The sequence below is a fragment of the Poecilia reticulata genome, chromosome 16 (genome assembly GCF_904066995.2).
Source record: "Poecilia reticulata chromosome 16, P_reticulata-male-v2, whole genome shotgun sequence".
In the NCBI taxonomy this organism is placed as follows: domain Eukaryota; kingdom Metazoa; phylum Chordata; class Actinopteri; order Cyprinodontiformes; family Poeciliidae; genus Poecilia; species Poecilia reticulata.
Genome location: NC_088845.1, coordinates 27682608 through 27702893, shown reverse-complemented (window position 1 = coordinate 27702893; position 20286 = coordinate 27682608). Strand labels below are relative to the sequence as shown.

The 20286-nt window shown below is 38.7% G+C and overlaps 1 protein-coding gene and 1 long non-coding RNA gene across 2 annotated transcripts in view; one reads left to right on the top strand and one right to left on the bottom strand.

Moving 5' to 3' along the window:
• Positions 1 to 4146: 4146 nt before the first annotated feature.
• Positions 4147 to 20286, top strand: part of eif3ea (eukaryotic translation initiation factor 3, subunit E, a) — a 36615-nt gene continuing 20475 nt past the window's right edge. The window contains exons 1-8 of the mRNA XM_008431949.3: positions 4147 to 4303; positions 6940 to 7057; positions 7301 to 7418; positions 9773 to 9815; positions 11288 to 11392; positions 16537 to 16662; positions 16985 to 17109; positions 20092 to 20218. Coding sequence (XP_008430171.1) covers positions 4214 to 4303; positions 6940 to 7057; positions 7301 to 7418; positions 9773 to 9815; positions 11288 to 11392; positions 16537 to 16662; positions 16985 to 17109; positions 20092 to 20218 — 852 coding nt within the window. The 5' untranslated portion in view covers positions 4147 to 4213. The remainder of the gene's footprint in view (positions 4304 to 6939; positions 7058 to 7300; positions 7419 to 9772; positions 9816 to 11287; positions 11393 to 16536; positions 16663 to 16984; positions 17110 to 20091; positions 20219 to 20286) is intronic.
• LOC103478257 (uncharacterized) overlaps positions 17740 to 20286 on the bottom strand; it is a 36097-nt gene continuing 33550 nt past the window's right edge. The window contains exon 3 of the long non-coding RNA XR_535762.3: positions 17740 to 18162. This is a non-coding gene — a long non-coding RNA (uncharacterized LOC103478257). The remainder of the gene's footprint in view (positions 18163 to 20286) is intronic.

The following is a 20286-nucleotide window of genomic DNA, read 5'->3' as shown; positions in this document are numbered from 1 at the left end:
TTTTAGATATAATTTGCGGTATTAAACCCATCTGACTGAGTGTACTGGTTTTGGCTCAACCAGTGATGTTTTTTTTTTTTTACTTATTCCATTTTCAATAATGTGGAATAAGTATTATTATCCCAGTGCATGCCTCACATTAACCTGTAACCGTACACAATATGGTGCACATATTTCTGTTTGATGGTGGACCGCTTATTAGGTTCTGGTAATTTTGGAGGAAATTTAGTATGCAAGGAGACAGATGTTTATGAAAACCGATAGGTTCGTGAAGAGCTTATATTTTACAGCAGACAAAAAAAAATAAAAAATTGAAGCTAATTTCCAGAACAAACCATGTGTTCTTTGAACTCTTTGTAGACGTTAAAAATACGACCCCGACTTCTGTACATGTCAGAGTAGCAATAATACAAATTAAAAAAAATTAAAAAACAGGATAAAGGACTATGACGCTGTTAAACGTAGTCTATCTTCCACAATCCTCCCTCTAAATAGAAACCTCTTTATTCACACAGTGCACACAGTGAATATCAAAACTATCCATTATTCTAGCCTGTTGAGATCTAAAATTATTTTGATGCAATGATTTCTGAAACGTAACCCAAGAGATAAAATAAGACTACCAGTTTTGAAAAAATTCTTCTTTTCTATCTTTTTGTAAAAAACAGCATATTAAAAATGGTATACGCTTCCAATAGAGAAAAGAAAAGAAAACAAAAAAAACAAAGAAACAAATAACCAAATCCTCTCTATAACTACTGAAAAGCTTCTTTAAAGTTTGCACTGGTATTTTTGTTGGCTATTTGTATTTGGTGATGAGCTCCAAGTTTTTAAGGTTGGAACACCTACTGAGCTAAGATTTAGATTCTCTATCAGATAGAAGTTGTGACTTTTGCTGGGTCACTCCGAAAAATATTAGAATATTTGATTACTTTAAACGTAAAGAGGCACAACTAATTTGGAGATTAGGCATATATGCTAAAACTATGATCGATTGTCAGTCTGGCAGTACGTTTCTGACACTTTGCGTAAAAGTATTTCCTTTTTTTAGTGAATTAAGATTCGATCATGAACATACCCCACCATGAACAATTGTGGTGCCAACGCCATGCTCTGAATTGTTTTTCTTCCTTAGCCACTTGGAAGCTGGTTAGAGCTTAAATAAAGGACACTTCCAGAAGAAAAAATCAGTTAGAGACCCAAAACACTTCAGACTGGGGTGAAAGAAAGACACTATCTTAGCCAGAGCCACAACAGAATCGTTCTGATAACAGCATATATGCGGGTTGGAATGGCCCAGTCAAAGTCCAGGCCTGAATTCAGCTTGGAAGGTGTGTGGCAAGACCTAAAAAGTATAATTTACAGTCTCCATTCGTTATCTTTGAATTTTATCTATTTTGCAACACAGCTGTTACCGCAGCTAACAACTGCCCTACTAAGTAACAACTCGCACTTTTAAGACTTCCATTTGGAAAACAATATATACTCTGAGTACGCTGATGGAATATGAAAAAAGTTCAAGGCAAGCTCTATTTTTGCAAAGGACCGTAGACTTCACTGTACTAGCATGCAGATTGACTAAAGTCATTTTCAGCCTCTGCAAAAAAAAAAAAGCACCGATAATATAAGAAAATGTTATTGCACAATCTTTCCTGAAATAAAACATTTCGGCAGGGTACAAGATGTATTTTTCTCCTCTCCCTTTTCATTTATAAATGGGTAACTACTGCTGTGCGAAAGCTGGCCGTGTCAGAAGCACCCAGTAAAAAACACCATCGGGGTAGAGAGTGCTGTCTTTTCGTGACTCATTTCAACCTGCCATCAGCCAGAGGAGAGAAGTGAGGGCTGCAGTGAGAGAGACTCACCAGAGCCCACAAGGGGGGAATTGTGCGGGGACACGGGACAACGCAGCGAGGTTGTCAAGAAAACAAGGTAGCAGTGAAACCTATTAGAGACGAGCCATTTGGAGGCTGATATTGGCTGCTGTCAGCAGGATGTGGTTAACACATGGCCACCTTTATGTGTCAGCTGCTGAAAACAGGGAAGACAAAGAAGGATGGTCCGGAGTCACAGTAAAGACATTCTAACCTTTTGGAAAAGTCAGGCGGATGGAAATGACATGGTTGTTTTCATTATAATTTAGCAGCCTCACGAGTGGTGGTGGTGGTTTGTGTGTGTGTGTGTGGTGTGTGTGTGTGCGTGTGTGTGTGTGTGTGTGTGTGTGTGTGAGTGCATGCGTGCGTGTGTGTGTGTGCGTGGGAGGGAGGGTTTCTAGGGGGGGTGAGACTGTATTTGCCCTCAGCCTCATAAAGAAGTTTTAGGAGCAATATTGGTGGTGTCTGGAGGAAAAAACTGTGTTTTTATATTCAACAAAGTGTTCGCTTCCACCTTTACTGCATCAATACTGCAAGGAAATTATAGGATGCCCGAAATTTGCATCCATGCATCCTTTGGAAAACCCACTTTCGGTTAAATAAATAAATAAACAAAAAGCAAATAAATAAATAAATAAATAAATAAATATATATATATATATATATATATATATATATATATATATATATATATATATATATATATATATATATATATATATATATATATATATATATTTATGTTGTACACCTTTATAAGCAACAGCATAATAAGTCAACAGGTAAAAATGTTAGCCCATTGTTACTAAATGAAGCACTACACCAGCAAACACTAACTTTACTGAAACATTCAGGGAATGCTCCTGAATGGCAAAATAAACTATAATCCACAGATGATATTATGGGAATGTTCCCTGTATGTGTCGTAACAAAATTCCCTTTAAAAACTTTTCTAGGTCTATCCTGTAAAGGTTATTACTTTACAAACCTTTGTGAGAACCTTTAGGAAATGCTCCTTAAATGTTCTCAGGTTAGTTTCAACGCAGACATTGCAGATTTCTGGAAACTATTGTCTCTAAATGTTCCCTAAAGATCAATTACCACTTTCACTATGTTATCTGAAGGGAATCTTTTGCAAGTCTCCCCTGCTGCAGTATAAGCAGCAACCTTTGGTGATCTAATAGGTATATTCACTGAAAGGTTCCCTGGTTGTTAACTACAGTGATGCAACTTTTGTAGAAATATTTCCTAAAAGTCACCCTCAACTTTGACCCTGGAGCGTCAGGAAAACCTTGAGCTAATGTTCCCTGGATATCTACCTATTCCAATACCTGGTAGAGAACCAGTCCAACTTTGTCAGAATGTTCCCTAAAGATTGCCTGAAACTTTCACAATGCAACTTTAGGATAAACTTCAACAGATGTCCCTTGAAGGTCTCCTAATAGGAACTAACCCTTGTATGACCCTGACAAATTCTCCGAAGATTTTAAAAATCGCTAACCCTTAGCGATCAATCCTTCAAGGTTTTCTATTGGTTGATGTAAACACAGGCAACGTGACAATGTGAGAATAATCGAAGAACATTCTCTAGGTTCCTTGAAGAAGATTAAAAACAAAGGCATTGACCTGGGTTCCAGAATCTGTCTTCTGTGCCTCAGTAAAATGTATGGTTATGAGTTGCCTTCGTTAAACAACAAAGTCTCTAAAAGTCCAGTTAGAAAGATCAGAAGAAAATCAAACAGCTTTGAAAAGAAATACAAATTATTTCTTTGTATTTCAAAAGAATGATGAGCACTACTCTATTTGCACATAAGATTGTATTTTGAAGTCAGTTTTATTTTAAAAGCACACAGTAGAAGAGAACAATCTTATGTTGCAAATATGTGGAAGATTTTAGTTATCTGTAATGTTTATTTTAATTCTATGTGAAACTAGTTTAGATAACAAATCCAGTAGGTATCAATTCTTGAACATTTCACAGTGGTAAATAACAAAAATACTTTTTGGATGCAAAATGTGTAAAAATATTGGTAAAGTTATACTTTGTTGAAGTATACTATACCTTTTAATATATTGGATGGGATGTGTTTGTTTATATTAATGTGCAGGTTTAACACATTCTAAGAGTATGTTTTAATGTATCTAGCTGTCTACAATACTCACGGGATAACATATTACATGTTTATTGAATATTTCAAATGTATACCAGTACGTATTTCCAAGGTTTTCTTATTTCTCTCTCTCTCTCTTTCGGTGAGGATGCTAAGAATGTCTATGATTGGTCAATCCTTCTGCATACAGCTGCATCACAAATTCACTTCCTCTTCCCCGGCGCAAAGATGGCGGAGTACGACCTCACCACGAAAATAGCCCACTTTTTAGACCGTCATCTCGTTTTTCCTCTGCTGGAGTTCTTGTCCGTCAAAGAGGTATGGAACACTTAAACATTAAAACATTTATGTCCTGTCTTTCGTAGTTTCAATTGTTCAAAATATGTGAATTAGACAGTCGGAGAAGCCGAAACACGCGTAGGATTAGATGGCCACATTTTCTTCCCGCGTGTAAAATCCTACCACTTTAGGCGGAAGAAGGGGGAACTGTTTTCAAAATAAAAGCACCATTCATCATTTAAAAATAAATTAGGGCACAACTATTTGTGGTAATACGTTGTGGTAAGTGATTGTTGAAACATAAAATTACTTCAAAGATAAATGTATACATCAGAGTGCATATATAAACTGCACTCTTAGTATAACGAATGAGAAACGCTAAGATTTTAGCAGTCATGTGTGAAGAGAATGAATCGGAAGTGTCCACTGTAGTAATACTAACTTTACACTAGCACTAGCAATGCTGAGTTCGTTAAAGTATGTATTTTCTTGCTTTAAACTGCTTTGTTTGTGTCCAAATACTGTGCGGAGATTTTGTACAGTGTCCTAATACAAATAAGAGGTGTAGCTGCCCCAGTGGAATATTCTGGTGAAAGAAGTTCTCATTAAATGGCTCTACGTAGCGCTAGCTATCAGAAGCTTTATACTTTACATGTTATGTTTCCCTTGCAGCTGGGTAACTCTTTTCAGCTTTCAGAGTCAGAACTGCTGCCAACAGAGTCTCCTGGTTTGCTTTGGGAAACTCTTTTATGTTCATTTGCAAGTTAACATTAACTACAGTTTTGTGGATGACTCCACAGCAGACATTATGTTAAGCAAGCAATTAATAGTCAGGTGTGTTAATATGATTTTCCTTTATTGTCAATCCGAATTATTGTTTTTAAAAGGGCCGTTGGGCATAGATTGTCAGGGACAAACCCCATACCAACAATAATAGCTTGCTACTTACAACATTACATATTAGTTTATTTCTGCTTTTGGTGAAGTACTGTGAAGAATTATATTAATGAGTTGTTGACGAATGGCTTCTCTAATGTTTCATTTCATGAATATATATATATATATATATATATATATATTTTTTTTTTTAAGATGAAAAATATGGTATTGTACTGTCACATAGAAAATACAATAAGTCATCACCCTTGTTCCAACCATAATAACTAGTATTGAAGACTAAAGTAAGGACATACAAAATTATTTGTAATAAGTTATGAAAACAGTTATGAAATGTCCCCGTTGTTATAGTAGCTCATGCAACTTATTTTTTTCACACTTATTGTTTATACCCAATGAAATCTTCCTAAGCAAAAAATACATAAATAAACATCTACCATCCACCTCATTTTGTAATTGTAAAGAAATTTAGGTTATTGTGCCAAACAGAATTCAAATGATGACAACACCTTTTTAGAGGAAAAACACCATATCCAGAAATTAGCATATTATACTCCAGATATGCAAATAGGAGCATTTACTTTGTCACAGGGCCAGGTTGGTTTGGATAGCTTGGTTTCCTTAGTGAACGAATTGAGGATTTTCTTTGCACAAGTTGTCTGCGCATCCTTAAAAAGTCTTAAGTTCATGTACCTAAAATTAAGACCATAAAATGTCATAAAATCATTTTTAAAGACAATTGGCCTTAAATATGTTAATAATTTTTTACATGTTATCTTGGCAGGACTACTTAATCATGTATATTGTATGTATGTAATGTATTTTTCTGTCAGGCGACACTGACATCCTTACTGGGTTCTTTGTTTCACTTGCTAGCTGGCTAGCTAGCTAGCTTTTTTTGCGTCCATCATCTGTAAGTGGAAATTTATCATAAGTTGGCTGGACGAGGTTAGTGCATGTCTTTTGAGATATAAGTATTAAATCCCATTTGTAATGATCTTAAAAAGTCTTAAATTTCCGTTGGTGAAACCAGGCCTGTGCTCGGAGCCCTGGTTGTGGCAAGTCTTATGGTTTCTAAGTATTAGACTCTTCAGTGGCTGGCCAAAAGTATCCACGCTTCTTCAACTTTTTCACGTTTTATCCACAAACCTCTTTTTACGTTACAGACTAACAAAAATGAGCAATTAGTTATGACAAATGGGCATTCCTGTTGTCTGTATTTGAGACTACGCCTGTCACAGTAATCAATAAATCAGTTAATCGCATGGTGTATTAAATTTAGCTCCATTATCATGGGACAAAAGACTTTACTGGCAGTTTTGCCTGTTTCACCTAATGAGCCTAATGATTAATATTTTTTTAAAGCTGTAGTGGCTGTGGGTGATTTGCTACTGGGGAAAGATTGTATTGCTTTTGTCTTTGTCTTGATTAACTTTTTTATTATCTTAGCATATGTTTTTAGAATCATATTAAGTCATTCGCGGTCTTTCACTTTAGAATACACTACATGTATGGTTTCGATTGTGTTTTTTAAAAATTATTTTAACTTTATTGTTTCTGTTAGGGTTAGGGTTAGGCCTTTTAATCTGTTTTTACAAAGTCATTTAACTGCCAGCTCTCAAGTTGATTTAATTGTAAAATCCTGGGAAACACAAAGGAATGAATTAATATAATTTTTTGTGTGCTTTTTATTGATATGTTAGCTGTCAGAAATTAGATTTTTATTGATTTATTATTATTTAAAAAAAAATCTCATGTAAGTTGTGACAAATTTCCAGATCTACAATGAGGAGGAACTTCTCCGTGGGAAGCTGGATCTCCTCAGTGACACCAACATGGTGGACTTCGCCATGGATGTCTACAGAAACCTCTATAATGACACGGAAATTCCCCACAGTAAGCGTCGACGGCGCACTGCCATCTTCATATCTAACACCCACAAAATCAATCAGTACGGTTAATATCGCTTGATGGATGTCATAAAAGGGCCACTGCCGCGCACCGCTCACTCCATTCGGCATTGATTTAGCAGTAAACTTTTATTTTACAGCCCTTTTCCAGCGCTGGGGTCCGGACTCCGTACATGCCGCTTTATGATGCCGCCGTAACTAATATCTTTGTTTATCATCGTCTCGTCAGCTCTCAGGGAGAAGAGGACGGAGGTGGTGGCCCAGCTGAAGCAGCTGCAAGGGGAGACGGAACCCATCGTGAAGATGTTCGAGGACCCGGAGACGACGAGGCAGATGCAGTCCTCCAGGTGAGGCCAAAAGTGTAAAAAAAAAAAAAAAACCTTAGACTTCTTGTTATCCGTTAGATTGTCTTTGGTTTTAGAAAGCTAAATTGGTTGTACAATCGCAGAAACATTCAAGATTCAAAGTGTTGGGGGGAAAAAAAAATCTTTTAGTGTCTTGGAAAGGTATCTTAACCTAATCTGCAGGGAAAGTTAATCATTTATTGTGATAAATTAATCATGATAAGAAATTTGATTAATCGTTGTCACAATACATTCCAATTAATTATGTTTAAAATCCTCCAAAATTGTCCTTATTGTCGGGTCGATGGCTTCATTATTTTCTCCACTGTTTAGTCAGTGAAAACATCAATAAATATCAATAAATTTGAAAACATTGTGTGCAGTTGAGTGATTCAAGTCTCACTTCTTTGTGTGACTGGTGTCCTAAAGAAGCACACTACCAATGGGAATGTTTGTCCAGAGCCGTATTTGTGTTGGTGGGGCTGTAAATGCTGTCACAGTCATACAGTTGCCTAAAAAAGAAGAAATAAATGTTTCTTGTCATAATTTTTACAGCAAACTATAACAAAACTTTCAAGACCATATCGCTCATCTCCTACCCAATCAAACACATTTTCTGTCCAAAAGACATATTGGTTTAAAATAAGTTTTCTTTTTTTTTTTAGCAAATTTGTAGTTCGCAACCAGTAAAACATTGAGAAGGCTTCTTTTTTATTCATCAGATGTTCACTCTGTGTCTGTCGGATTCCAACGCGATCATAATCTCATAATTGTTGGTCTAAAGATCCGTCTCCAAGGCCAACAGGCAGTTTGCCTCTTTATTTTGCCATTATGTCCTAAATTATGTGCAGTGTTGTTGCTTGATTTATTGTGGTAGTCTGCTAATAAGTGACAACTTGACAACTGGTGCGATCTTTTGGGGTTACTGAGTACATGCAGTTTAGTTACACAGATTCACAAAAAATGTGACAGAAAAAAAAATATATATTTTTGTAATATCTGATGCATTTTTTTTTTTTAATGCACTCAATTTAGACAATGAGAGATAATAAGGCTTTTAGTCCTGGACGGTATGAGAAACCTGAGAATAAATAGCAGGGTGTTACATTTTCGACACATGAATTAAAAAACAAAAATGTGCAAACAGATTCTAACAGTTTTTAATCGAGCAAGACAAAAAGCAGTTATTCCTAGGATACCAATTATTACATTTACGAACATGTTGCACATAACGTTTCTTGTTTTGATTTTGTTGCGTACATCCAAATAAAGATACATATATATATGCAAAATTTTGTGTCAGTAAAGTGTAGAACTGTAAGTTTTGAGTCTTTGCTTTTGGTCTCCGTGAGTAAAATTACCCTTCAAAAAAAGTGACTAGTTGAGACCAAACTAAAGATTCTTGTCATCACATTTTTGGAATAGAGAGAAAGAAAGGAGAAAACTAATACGTCATACAAATGGAACTGATTTCTCATTTAATTAATTGATTTATTGGTTACTATGACAGGCCTATAATCCATCTACTAAAACATTCGTTGCAGCCGTAGTCTAAACGTAACGCTCCTGTTTCCTCACTTTTGACACACCGGTAAACCCAAAGCAGTGTTTCTGGATGTCATGAAGCGTTCAAGGCGTCGAGCAGAGAGATCGGCGCTCAGCAGTCACTGGCGCCAATCAATCTGTGGAATCTTTGTTCTGCAACACCCAGCGGGTCGCCATTCCACAAACACACATACACACACCGACACACGCATACACACACACACCGCCCATCTCCTAACCTCGGCGCATTCTTGCTGCTTCAACCTGGCCTGCAAACCGTGGGGGAATGCCTCAGCCTCAGAGCAAAATTCATTTAACACACCACACATACGCGCCAGCAAACTCACACTCACACGTTCCCGGCTTCTTTTTTTTTTTTTTTTTTATAAAACTGAATTTACCCGTGAAAGACACATAGTTTGAATGTGGTGTCCACATAAATAGATTTTTTGGTCGAAGGCGAAGTAGTAAAATGCATTCGGGATACAACAGTTTCCAAAGGAGCCAGTGCATTCCTCGATTTTTGACAAACCCAGAGAGACACAGAGGCTGGGCTGAGGAATCAGTCTTCACTTTATTCACCATGCAAAAGATCACCCTCCCCCTACTCCCCATCCCCACTCCTCCCATCAAACCAAAACCAAATCTAATAAACAGCTCATCACACATATTTGAACACTTTCCTCTTGTTTTCGACCACAAGTTGAAGCGTATACCTGGAGGTGGTTCTGAAATGTCAGCCAGACGACAACTCAGTTCAAAACCGGCTCTAACTACAGGAACTTGTCTCTCTGTTTTTTTGTGTTTTCCAGGGACGGACGAATGCTCTTTGACTATTTGGAAGAAAAGTACAACGTAAGTCGAGCCCCGATTTGCTGACGTGTCGCTTCTCCGGAGCGTTTCCCATGGCTGCTGGGTGAACTCGTGGTCGTTTTGGGGGCAAAGCGGGAGGGAAGGGACAGGGCCGAGCAGGGAACAGCAGATTTACTTCCCAAAACCCTTAACTCATTTTCGGGGTTTGTATGGCTTGCACAAATCCTGTGGACATTTACATTCTGTGGTGAATTGTTAAGAATAAACGGAATAGCTCGGAACCCGTGGATGGAGCCGCAAGAATGCCGGAGGTTCTATATTTACCGTGATGTCGGGCCGCTTACCCTCCCCTCCATCGGTCCCGTCCCGCTCCGGCATCCTGCTGACCCTGCGTGCGATCCTCAGCGTACCTCCACCCAGTCCGGGCGCTGGGCCTCTCAACCTGCTGCTGCACAGGCTTTTTATTTTGGGGGGTTTCTGACATCAGCCGGTACTGCTGACATGCTGCACATCAGCAAACACTGTCCTGCGTGCTGGAAGCGACCGCCCTCTATATATTTATGCATTTTCAATATTTTTATTTTCTTTATGTGGCCACGGATGGCAGATTTGGAAGTCGAGAGAAAAATCCCACTGATGGAGTATCCTGTAGTAAATGTTTGCGCATACAGCGTCTTGCAAAAGTTTTCACATCCCCTGCGCTCTGCTAAGTTTGTCGCTTGACAGCCACATACTTGAATGTCTTTTATGTTATAAACCAGTACAAAAAACGCATAACTGTGAAGCTGGAGGAAAAGGATAGATGATTAAAATCGCAATTAAAATTGTGATTTTAATTACAATGAATGACTCGCATTAAAAACTCCTGTACTGTACATTAAAAGCATTTTCTTTCTTTTCTGTCTTTTTTCCTTTCTGTCTTTCTTTCTTTTCTGTATTTTTACCTCCTGTCTTTCTTTCTGTCTTTCAAAATAATATCTCTACAACCACTTGTCTTCAGATGTAAGTATTGACCCTAAGGCAGCTGAATAAGAATGCATGGCTCGCTTTGTTTTTAGAGATTTTTTCCTTCAGTTTCACAGTTATACTTTGTGCTACTATGAAATTAAATCAAAACCTAGCTCCAATCAGTTTAGTTTTTTTTTCTTTTTGCTTGTAGAAATTGGGCCTTAATGCTGGAATATGCAACTTTTATATTAAAAAGAAAGTTTATTTGTTAAAACCTTTACTATATAATACGAATCTGTGAAAAAAATCAAGCTCCTCTGCCGACACCCAGTGCTAGCTACAGAAATACATAGCTCTGTCAGAAACAACCAATCAGAGCCAGGAGGACGGTCGCAGTCAATCATCCTTGTGTGCACATCGCTCAGAGCCTGTCATAGTCACTCAGGCTAGTTAGCATGGCCACCTATGACGGTGGATAAATGGTGTAAAGATAAATTGTTTCTCTGCAATCATCACATAAAGCAATGGTGAATTTTAAAATGGTTGTATTTGTATTTCCTTTGAAGTTCCGTCAGGAGTACTTGGACACCTTGTACCGATATGCCAAGTTCCAGTACGAGTGCGGGAACTACTCCGGCGCCGCCGAGTACCTCTACTTCTTCCGTGTCTTGGTGAGCTTCCAGCTTTTATCGCACACATTTACATTTACACGGTCGTTTCTAGTGTCACCTCTCTGTTGTTCTCAAATATGAACATCAGTTTCTCCAACTTCACTCATCTTTGTAGGAGCAAAACTGATGTTATTCCATCATCAATTGAAAAACAATGCAAAATATAGTCGGCAAAGTATAAAACCAGAACAATATAAAATGTATTTGCTGAATAAGAATTTATCTTTACAAACTTTAGTGCCCTCAGAAAGGCATTGATGAATTTTCGAGATTCTGTCAGATGTGAGCGCTTCCACAGGAGAGGACGTCAGGACTTGGAAAAGCTCAAGTTATTGCCTCTTTAATTCCCTCCACATCTTCTATATCAAGCGCAGGCTGTTGTGGTACTTGAGTTGGATCTTTTATTGGGCCAAATGATCAGCGGCAGGCTGCATAATCTGTCTGTACTCTTCTCATGGGGCGGGGCCCTGCCAGACAGCTTATTGATTTCAGAGCTGTGGCCAGAGAGTCCCCAGTCACGACTCCCAAGCTTCTCTGCTTAGTTATGCAAGACACTTTATACTTGGCTGCCAGTGTTAGAGGCAGTTTACAAGAGGCTGCAGAGGGTTATGTGATTGAGAAACGGCATTAAAGTCATTAATATAGTCAAAGATGAGTGAAGCTTGACTAATGAGTGAGTGGAACTGAATCCAGCTTTACTTCCAGTCTCAAAACACACACCTGCAGTTGTTTTTGTTCAATAAAGTTTGAATGATTGCTCTGTTTTGACATGACTCATTGATGGGTCAGGCTGACGCATATTTCAGTTCAGTCCTAGTTAATTGTGTACAGATGACACTTTAGAAAATAAAGGTTTCTCTGTATAGGGTTGTGACTAACAAGTATTTTAGTAATTGATTATTCTGATAATTAATCAGAGGAAAAAATTCACTGCAGATTTTTCATTTAACCTCTTAAGTTCATTTTATTTAATGTAAAAAAAATATAAGTAAGCAAATGATGTAATTACATTTTTAGTAGAAAAATTAACTTTTTATTAACTAAAATGTAATACCGTAGCATTCTTTTAATGTACCCTAGATCATTTCTAGCAAGTGGTTCATCTGCAGCTAAACACAGTATTTCAACATATGAAAAGCTCAACCCTTTGTGCTTCACTTAACATCAATGCTGCAATGATACATCAATACTCTGGTGATTATTATTATTTATTTATTTTGTGATTAACCAGTTAATAATTGCCTAGCAGGAGATTCTCTTTCCATATTTTGAATCAGATGAAGCTGAACATTTGCCACTAGTGGAACTCTGGGTAAAAGATACTCAAAGGTTTTTGTTCATTTTAAATACAAAATGTATGTACTTTTTGTACAGTTTTTGCTTAATTACTGCTCTGATCATGTTGTTCTTTTAGCGAATCTCTATGCTCCACTTGATTATTATTCAACTGTTAAAATAGTTGACAATTATGTCAATAATCAGTTAATCACTATGAATCCAATTAATTGTTTCATATAGAGTACAGTTCCATAGTGAGTATTGTGACCAAACAGTCTTTTAAAAACATTCTCCTGACTAATAGATGTTTGCTTTTAAATTTAGTACAATTTGAATAACTATTGTTTGTGCAAACAAAGCAGCTCCCAGACAAGGAAGGTGCAGCAGTCTCTCTTTGACTGCAATCATTATTATAGGAGATACAATAATCTCAGTCCCTTGGCAATTCAAGTTGTAGCAATAACCTTAGATAAAGTTTAATTCCTAATGGCTTTGGTTTTTCTTCACACTGAAGTGGCTTCTGATATATTTTAGGGTTGCTTTCTCTACAAATAGGTTATTTATTTATTTATTTGAATGTGAACTTTGTGATGCAGCGTCAAGTGTGAGGAAGTTTTAACTCTGCTAAAGGTCCTTTAATGACCAGTGCAACCAGCCTGCATAACTGCTGGTTTCCAAATGTCATCCAGTTGTCCGCTGCGTTCGGTTTGACTTTGGTTCAGCATTTAGCTTTGTGGGAAAGAAGAACGCTCAAGCCAAACCCAGGCCTGAAAGAATTGGCAGCCATAACGTCAACATTTATTTTCTTTTTCCTCCAAAACAGTGATAAAACAAATTTGTTTGAATTAAGATTCACTTCTGCACTATCCCTCATCTTTTTTTTTTTTTTACGTCATTGATGTCTGGCTTGTCGTGAAAGGTCTCTTCTCGGAAACTTGGCCGCTCCCCTAAAAACAGTGGATCTGTTTATTTATCTCTCCACCGTACCACATCCATGGCGACAAGTCATTTGTACAAGAGGAGAAAAACCCGTTAAAAAAAGTGCCCAAAACCCCCTTGCAAAAGTTATGTCAAACTGTTCCTCCAGCAGTTGTTTGTGGCTCTCCGGCTCATTCTAAACAAACCAAAATTGCTCTAATTGAGCTCAGTCGCTCAAAGTCTAGCGTAGACTTAAAGAAAATCTCTTACCCCACAGTCGGTCGGACCCCTGGTGTAAAGTTCAGGCCAGGATCGGGCTCTGTAACTAGATCTTTTGTTGGCTAAACTTGACAATGCGGCAGGCTTTTCAGGCGAACGGAAAAGGTAGAAATGGATTTCATTAGTCAGTGTATGGCTCTCTTTTTGTGGACCTCCCATCCTCACAAGCCCCTTGTCTGTGTTCCCCTCCACCATCTCCCTCTTACCCCGCAACCAGACCTCCTCCATGGGGAGAGGTGAGGCTCCATAAAGTCATTTAACGTGGGAAACCCAGTCAATTAAACGAAGCAAGCCAGCCTTGCAAAATCCATGCCTCAGGTCTTGTTACAGTGCGGCCCAGGCCCCCGAAAAGAGCAACTTATTCATATCATCACTTAATGCAGGGATTGGATGTTAAGAATAAAGATTGGGTGTCCCGCCTGAACCCCAGCACAGTAAATTTATTGTTGCTGGTCAGTCAGGGAAAATGTGCCCATTTCACAAACCCAGTGGAAACTTAAGGTAACTGCTGGAAAAACCCAGGTATTGAGACTTTTGTAGCGTGGCCACTAGTAAAAAAGCCGGACTCTGTGTGTGTGTGTGTGTGGAGAAAGCTGCCATAATGACCTGGAGGTCAGCCAAATGTAGCAGGCAGGGACTTCCAGAAGAGAGGGGGGAAAAAAATAAAAGGAAACAAAATAAAACACTTCTACAGATGAAACCCTGACCTCTACTCTAAAGCCAGAGTGGCAATGTGTTTCCTTTGTGTTTCCATGAGTGTTTCATTCAAACTGATGTATCAGAATTATTCAACCACTTCAAGTGGCTGCATCTGTGTTGTTTTTTTTCTTTTCATAATTGATGCACGGGGGTGTGTGGTCAGTTTCTCTGGACACTCAGCAGACATCCACCCTCACTTCCTGCTTGACTCATGTCATCAGCGTTGGCTGTCTGATGTTACCACGGACTAATGTGAGTCTGAGTTTCCCATGAGCCTTGGGGTGCAGCCCAACGTCCACTAACAGCTGAGGATCAGAGGGCTTTTTGCAACCTGCGTTTCATTACCTGCTTCTCCTTTTGTTTGTTTTGGGCCGTTCTGGAAATCACAAATGTTAACCTGCAACATGTTTGAGAGTAATTATCCTCTCAGAGATGTCCCCGTCCGAGCCGGGTCAGGTTTCAGTCTAATTAACCCACGATGAGAAGAAGATTGACTAGATTGATTGAGGATAATGCTGAAAATTGTGTTATTGTCCGAGCTGAGCTAAAAGTGACAAGCAACAAAACTGCAATCTTTGTTTAAAACTTTTTCTTTTTTCTTTTTTTCTTTTTTTTTTACAATATATTGAGTTCTTGCTTATTCTACTTGCCACCAGCAACCCCCCGCCCCCCCCCCAAAAAAAAAAAAAACTTATTTTAATGAAATAAACACATTTAGTTTCTTCCTGAATGTGACTAGGAAGAGTTTCTTGATCACCTTGAGTTATCTGCTGTTTCATAATATGACAGTATTGATATAAAAACATGTAGAATCAGCTGCTTGCTTTTATTTGAAACATAAAACCCCAAAATACAACAATCTGAATTATCTTAGTAATCAGTTATTCTATCAATTATTCTGATAATTAATTGATTAATTGGATTTAAAAAAAATACACATTCTGCAGATCTTTCATTTAACCACTTCAGCGTTTTTGTACAAAATTAGGAATGCATTAAAAGTTTCAAATAAACGAATAATTCAGTTCTTTTTTCACTAAGAAAAACATTTTGTTACCTGAAATGCAAAAAAGTATTCCTTTAGTGATGATTTGTAGCAAATAATGCTTCAGCAGCAAAACAAATTATAAAATCAGCATCTGAAAAGCTCAGCTCTTTCTGCTCCACTTTGCATCACAACAGTATTGAGCTAATTTGTTATGAGATTTTTAATAGATTTTTTTCTTTTTCTTTTGTAAAAATCTAAAACTGCCACTGGAGGAGTTTTAGGTAGAGCATAGAGGAAGAAGGTTTTCATTTTTTAATGTAATATGTACATAATTTTTGCACAGTTCTGATTTAATCACTGCTCTGGCTGCCTTGATCTCTCGGCAAATGGCCTTTTTTAGAGACCATACAACAATTAACGATTACTTGACTATTAAATTACTATTTCAACAATCGATTAATCACGATTAATCGATTAAGCCCTAATCTGAAATATTAATCACAATAAGTAAATGCCTACTGGATTTTGCTCTCGGCTAAATCGTGCTCACCACCTAAAATATTCTAGATTTTTGCCATTCTGCCCTGTGAAGAGTAACAACATTAGCTCATCTCAGCTGATGGCAGTGTAATGTGTCGGGTAGCTGGTTCTTCTTTAAGTTTCAAAGTCAGTGTTTCACATGAACAGAAATATTTTTCCAACACCTACATTTGTTGAATGGAAAAAACACACAAACACCTTTTAGCATTTATTTTCTAGCAGCCTGTCATGATCTGTTGGTCTTTACTGTCGAGTTCTGTTCTGCATCATCTAACATGTTTAGCACACAGACTACTCCTAGATCCTATAAACACTGTTTGTTTGTTTGTTTGTTTGTTTGTTTGTTTGTTGCCGAACCGTATTTTCTCCATTGCTGTGATTCATCACTTTTTTTTCTTTTTCTTTTTTAACAAGCGTACAACGTCAACTTGTTCCCCCCCAGGTGCCGTCTACAGACAGGAATGCCCTGAACTCGCTGTGGGGCAAGCTGGCCTCTGAGATCCTGATGCAGAACTGGGAGGCAGCCATGGAGGACCTGACCCGCCTGAGAGAGACTATTGATAACAACGTAAATGCCCCACTTCTCAGAATTTGATACCGCATTTAGATTCCCTTACATAGACTCCCATATTGACATTTCACTTGCAGAACAGCTCTGCTGTGGCATTTTATTTCTTACCACCGGCTCTCATCTGAGTACTTAAGAACTTGGATCCCTGTATGAAGGCGTTGTTGGTGTTTAATTGCCATTTAGAGGGCAAGCACACAAGATTTCGTTTTCCTTGTACCTCACTGGAGAAAGAGTTTTAAATCTTGCATATTTGTGTTTATCAGCTTTTTTTTTTTTTGTGTATGTTTTTGTGAGATTTTTCTGGTCTGGTCTTGTTCAGTCGGTGAGCTCGCCTCTCCAGTCTCTCCAGCAGCGGACATGGCTCATTCACTGGTCGCTCTTCGTCTTCTTCAACCACCCCAAGGGCAGAGACAACATCATTGACCTGTTTCTTTACCAACCACAGTAAGTACAATTCCTTCTCCAGCTAAGTTTGTTTCAGTTGCATTAAAGCCCCCCAACAATGGCAAACTGTTGAGTCTAAATGCATTTCCATTATGTAATGGAAACTTAAATTTGATTGGCCCTTTTTTAAATTGGACCAAAAGTGGATGTGGTTTGTAAGAATCACCTCCGTTTACAAAAAAATCTGTCTTGCTGTTTAAAAAAACAACAACACATTTTACGAACGCCTTGCATCACCGGTTTTTGAACGAAGTCACACGTGGTTTTTATGTTTCAAACTGCGAAGTATTAAAAATAACAGCTCTTCTGTTTTTGTTAACGGGATGTCGTCTTTTTTTAAAAAAAACTATTTTTTAATGTAGAGTAAACTATTTGCTTTAATAACACATTTTCTGGGTGCCGGGCTTCTCCATGAACTCTGCTGCTATTTTTAAAGTGGTTTCAGAAGTGTGTGTATTTTCCGTGTGGTCTGTTTACTCTCCAAGTGGAGAAGCGGGCCATGTGTATCGCAGATCGGAAACTTTACACAGCGCGTTAAAATTTGCACGCCGCCTATTTTGATGTCTTCGCCTCCCCCCTCCTACTCACCCCCCCTACCCCACCACCACCACCACCACCACCCCCGTCCGATCTGATTGAAGGCTTGTATAATTGTACAGATGATTGGGCTGCACAGACTGTATGACCGAAGACCACAACACAGCACGCTCGAATGTCTGGTTCCCTGAATTTTTTGCTCAGTTTTTAATTTTATTGCAGATGATTAAGGAGGCCTGCCCAATAATTACTCATGAAACGCTCACCCAGCCATCTGTTTTGGACAAACTGAGGTAGTTTTGTGTGCCTTGCGTTTTCACAGTGTAGAAACCCCATGTTTTCCCCGCTGAGGCTTGGCTCGGCTCTTGTTTCCCATCTCTTGACCAGCACTTCCTTTGGCTGCAGTCGGTGACCAGCGGCTGGGTTCAGCTTCACATCTGACCTCCCTTACCCCTGCAGTCAGCAGATGTTTGTCCTAAGCCTTGTTTATCCACTATTGACAGACGCCGTGGGCCGCTGGAGAAAGAAAGATGTTCAGTGAAGCATTATTATTATTATCCAGGTGCTGAATGGGCAAATATCAAATATATCCAGTGACTTCTGCATTTAGGCTACATTTCACCAAAACATTGCTTCAGTTTGACCTAATAAATCTCCAGAAATAAAAAGTAGGGCTAAAATGAGTAGTGTGATTAATTGTGATCACTGAAATAATTGGCAACTAATTTAGTAAGCGATTAATCGTTAACTGGAGGATATAGACTAAAAAAAGGCAGTTTTCTGAAAGAACCACATATTTGGATGAGTAATTAAACCAAAACTGTACAAAAAATAATATACATTTTGTATAAGATGAATACAAAGTGACACTTTATTTGAAGGTGTGTGCATAAGACTGACATGACAGTGTCATAAACATAACACCTGTGAATGTTTGACTGTTATTATTTGGCAAACAATGACATTGTTAATGCAAAGTTGACACTTTTAATGGACTTTTAATGCAAGTTTTAATGCAGCGTTGCATTAAAGTGTCATTATTTACAGAATGATGCAAAGTTGACACTTTTAACGCAAGAAAATAGAGAGAAGGACATCTACATTGAGGACTATTGGGCTCGACAAATGACAGCTACCGGACAAAGCCATTGCCTCTTGAGGTGAAACCCAACGCACAGACAGTGACAAATGAACAGTTTTCAACTTTCTCTTATTGCATTGCAAGCTCCCGCGTCACGTCTGTGTACGAGGTTGAAATTTCATGTGCACAAATTTCGCCAGTCGCTTGGTTGGGTGAGAACATGCGACTGCCGCTTCAAATTCTGTCAGAAATGAATGGGTCTGAACTGAAGAGTGTCTCCTTCACAGCGACATGCCACTCTGCCCCTCTGCCCCTCATTTGACTCTGGTTTTTCCAGATTATGAATCCTAACGACCGTGGATATGTCTTTTAATCTACACTTCAAAAACGGCCTAAAAAGGACCGAGAGCTATAATTTTTTTTAAATTTTGACATAAAAATTGTGTAGACTCTCTCATTTTAAGACTCTTGAGATAATTGTTGTTATTGGGGGCGGGGGCCCCCTCTGGAGTGAGTAGGTGCAAGTTAATCAAGGCCACAGCATGAAGCGTTGTGGTTGGCTCCAGAGAGGAGGAGGGAGCCCTCCCAAAACCCGACCAATGAAAGGCTTCGCAGAGGAACCCGCTGCTGGCATCACAGCTGCCACAGGTTCCCTGTCCCTTTCATTGATTCGCCTAATTAAACTGTTGTCAGTACCGCTTTTCTGAGCGCCATGTGTTTTCTCCAGCCGTTGCTATAGGGAGACCCACTCGGCTTCCTCTCTTCTAAATTGATGTGGTCGCTGAGGTTTGAGTTCAAAGTTACCCTGTTACAGACTAGCTTAGACGATACAGGTGATGTGAGTTTATGACAGTTTGGACTGGGAAAACCAAGGGATGTGTGTGTTTAGTTTTCTTTTTTTTTTTTTTTTTTTTTTTTTTGCCAACAGCACCATGACTCCAGAGCGGGCGTGGGATTAGAATCAGCCTGTAACAACATTGTGTACCTTGTGTTCAGCCCTTAGCAAGTTGACCTGTGGTTGGAGCATCAGTCCCTGATGGATAGAGTTTCAGCTACTGGGCACGTCTGTGCTCACTGATCTATATCTTCTTGCCAGGGTTTCCTCTTCCTCCCCTCTCCTCCTCCTCCTTTTCGCTCTCAGGACTCTAATGAAAGAGACAGCTTAAAGCTGGAGCCCATGTGCAGAAATGCAGGTCCTGTTGGGACATTTATCTGTTTAGCTGCAAGGGCTTTTTCATAAGTCAAAATGCCAAGGGCCCGAGAGGCAGCCAGAGCGTTATATTATGTGTCTCTCTGTAAAGATCATGTCTTTGCTTACATTGCTCTAATAAGTGATTACTTGAAACTCCCTCCCACCTCCCCAGATACCTCAATGCGATCCAGACTATGTGCCCCCACATCCTGCGTTACCTGACCACCGCGGTCATTACCAACAAGGATGTCCGGAAGCGCCGGCAGGTTCTGAAGGATTTGGTGAAAGTCATACAGCAGGTAAGAACTTGGTTACACTGAGACTTTATTTTGTTTAATTCAACTTATTAAAAAAAATAAATAAAAGC